General features: G+C 48.5%; 1 protein-coding gene across 1 annotated transcript; it reads right to left on the bottom strand.

Moving 5' to 3' along the window:
• Positions 1 to 132: 132 nt before the first annotated feature.
• Positions 133 to 2493, bottom strand: LOC123255464 (keratin, type I cytoskeletal 15-like). The gene is made up of 2 exons (XM_044684252.1): positions 1984 to 2493; positions 133 to 219 (listed from the first exon to the last, which is right to left on the bottom strand). The coding sequence occupies exons 1-2, from the start codon at positions 2491 to 2493 to the stop codon at positions 133 to 135; spliced, it is 597 nt and encodes a 198-aa protein (XP_044540187.1).
• Positions 2494 to 3278: the final 785 nt, after the last annotated feature.

Here is a 3278-nt window from a genome sequence, read left to right as displayed (position 1 = left end):
GGAGGAAGACAAAGGAAGAAGGGAGGAAGGGAGGGAAAGAGGGGGAAGGAGAAGAAAGAGAGAGTGACAGAGGAAGGGAGGAAAAGGAGGAGGAAAGGGGGAGGGGGTGTGAGGGGAGAGAAAGGTCTGAACTTACTTGATTCTGAAGTCATCAGCAGCAAGTCGGGCATTGTCAATCTCCAGAATGACCCGAGAATTGTCAATAGTGGCTGCCAGGATCTATAAAGAGGAGAAACTTGAAACTGTCCAGAGATCGCATCTGTACCCTCCTTGTTTTCTCCTAGGAGGCCCTCCCACCTCCCTGCCCCAGGCATCTCTCTTACTAGACATCTCTCCTTCTGGCTGAGTCTGTCCAGAAAAGCCTTCAAGAATGTAGTTTTAATCCTTTCAGGCTCACTGCATGGCAACCCTGCACAGACCCTTCTCCCTTCCCTCTCTCACAAGACCCAGAACCAGGCACACACACACACACACACACACACACACACACACACACACACACACNGACCCAGAACCACACACACACACACACACACACACACACACACACACACACACACACACACACACCTCTTGCTCCCTGCAACTATGCACATGGGAATTAGAGGAAGATAAAACTGCTGTCAGGAATCCTCAGCTGAGCCAGGAAAGGTGTCTGCTAGGAGGCTATAAAATAAGGAGTTTAAAGCTGGTGGGAGTGGGAGGAGGAGACCTAACAAGAAGCAGAGCTCCTAATTCTCTTCTCGCTATCTCATTTTTCAATCTACACCACCTATGGAATGCCAGAATGTCTGTGATGACTAGGACCTTAGAGATTACCTAGGGCAGAGGTTCTTAACCTTTTGGGCATCATGGCTTGCCCTCCTTGGGCAGCCTAGACTGTTCAGAATAATGTTTTTAAAGTCATAAAATAAAATACCTAAGGCTGCAAAGGAAAACAATTAGATTAAACTAAAATGGAACTTTTCCCCAAGTTCATATATCCACCTTTCCACAGAGCCCAGGTTAAGAAGCCCTGATCTAGTCCAGCTTCCCCATCTGAGAGGTAGCACAGTATAATGGGCTTAAAGTCAGAAGGCCTGATTTTAAATAATGGGGATAAGGATGGGCAAGTAACGGTCAGAGCCTGACTTTCCTCATCTGTGGAATGGAATTATTACTCATGCTATCAAACTCAGAGTGGGAATGAGAAAAGGACTCTGAAAGCTTTAAAAAAAAACACTCTGGGAGGGGAGGAAGGGGAAGGATTAGCTAGGTGGCTCAATGGATAGAAAGCCATGCTTGGAAACAGGGTTCAAATCTATCTTCTGACACATCCTAGCTGTGTGACCCTGGGCAAGTCACTTAACCCCAAGTGCCTAGCCCTCACCGCTTTTCTGCCTTGGAATCAATATTTAGTATTGAGGGGGGGAAAAAACACTCTAGGAAGGGGATCCTGCTCTTTCCAGGTAGAACCAGGAACGTCCTTGTACCCTGAGGAATTTAGCACAATGCCTGCCACATAGTAGTACTTAATCAATGTTTATTTCCTGGAGGACTGACTGGAAACCAGGTCAGTTAGCAGTTGCCATAGGTCATGATTTCACTCCATTTCCCTTTGGCTCCATTTACATGCCTACCCATCACCCCTTGCCTCAAGAAAAGGAACCAGACAGAACCAAAGCACCCTGTGGCAGAGAATGGCCAGACAGAAAGTGTGCTCGCAGGGTCCCGCATTCTAACTGTGCTCTCAGCCACCACAAGGAATGAATGGTATGCCCTGGATGTTCCCATGCTGCCAATCCAAGCAAGTCTCCTAGCTCTCGCCAGCGGATAAGCAGCTCCCATGCCTCAAGACTCCTGATTGCAAGTTCACACACAATACGATCATTGTCAGAGCATAAAATAATTGCCTTCTGTCAGCAGTAACTCTAAAAGCAGAAATAAGTATGGTTCAAGCGGCCGCCCGCTTGAATGTCTTCTCTGTCTAGCTCAAGGTCTTACCTTATCCCGGAGCTCTTCAATGACCTTGTAATAGTGGCTATAATCCTTCTCAGGGCTCGTAGGACTTTGCTTCAGATGCCAGTCCCGGATCTTGACCTCCAGATCAGTATTGGCCTCCTCCAGAGCCCGTACTTTGTCCAGGTAGGATGCCAGGCGGTCGTTGAGGTTTTGCATGGTGATCTTCTCATTGCCGGTCAGGAGGCCACCATCTCCACCACCCAAATCAAAGCCACCACCAAAGCCTCCCCCATATCCACCACAGACTCCCCCACTGAATCCACCACCAGTCCCTCCACCAAAGCCATAACTCATTCCACCACCGTAGCCCCCCACAGACCCAGAGGACACGAACCTAGCTGAGGAGGCAGAAATCCGACTACCACCACCACCTCCGTGGAGACTTCCTCCTCCATAGCCCCCACCAGCCAGGAGAGAGGTCCCCCGAATGGAGCCCCCAGGAAAGCCACCTCCATAGGTAGAAGAGGAGCTCTGAACGAAGGTAGTGCTCATGGCTGCAGTAGCCCCTGGCCTTGGCAATCAGGACTTATGGAGCTTCAGGGATAATCAGAGAGAAGTCTCTCTTACCCCTAAGCGGGAGCTCTTTTTATACTAATTCCTTTGGGTGCTGGGTGACCGCGCCCCCCATTCCTCACCACCCAGATTCTCCTCCCCCCCTAAAGAGAAGCCAACTCAGCTATCATTCCTCACACACACAGCTGCCCATACACCTCAAGGAGGGCTGAGGGGTTGGGTTGTTGTGTTTGTGTGTGTGTGTGTGTGTATGTTCTGTGTATGTGTTTTTTTTAATTCAACAAAAGAGGTGATTCAGAATTAATGATATTTTGCCAGAGGGCATGGTTTTAACATTTGGATTACAGTCTTAACTCTGAACTCTAAGAGAGAGAGAAAGAGAGAGAGAAAGAGGAGAACATTGCCACTCCCACAGCTTCAGGATGGCTTTGCCCAGATGAAGATTATTAGGATCACTTGGGTACAGGCTGTTCATTGTGTACAGAGTTTCTCTCTGATGCCCACTCCATCCCAGGAGCCTCAATCCCTCGTACCATTTTGGTTTCTGAGTCTAGTTTGCAGCAATGTCCTGCATCTTCTCCATTGTTTGACCCAACCTCATGACGTTCCAGTCTCCATTTCTCTCTGTTGGCCCTTGGAAAGACCAGTCCAAACAACAACAATTGCAGAACAAGACAGAAGGGCGATTTCATCCTGGAGAGGGAGATGGGAAGGGAAAAGGAAAGAGGACGGACCTTCCTAAAGCTATATATATATATATATAT

This window comes from Gracilinanus agilis, unplaced genomic scaffold (assembly GCF_016433145.1).
Source record: "Gracilinanus agilis isolate LMUSP501 unplaced genomic scaffold, AgileGrace unplaced_scaffold47017, whole genome shotgun sequence".
NCBI classification, from domain to species: domain Eukaryota; kingdom Metazoa; phylum Chordata; class Mammalia; order Didelphimorphia; family Didelphidae; genus Gracilinanus; species Gracilinanus agilis.
This window is presented reverse-complemented; position numbering and strand designations above follow the sequence as displayed.

What these genes read in the sequence shown, in the direction of transcription:
- LOC123255464 (XM_044684252.1), bottom strand. Translation starts at nt 2,493, where the DNA reads ATGAGCACTACCTTCGTTCAGAGCTCCTCTTCTACCTATGGAGGTGGC. An exon ending in TTGAAGAGCTCCGGGATAAG is followed by an intron (nt 220 to 1,983) that starts GTAAGACCTTGA and finishes TCCTCTTTATAG; the next exon opens with ATCCTGGCAGCCACTATTGA.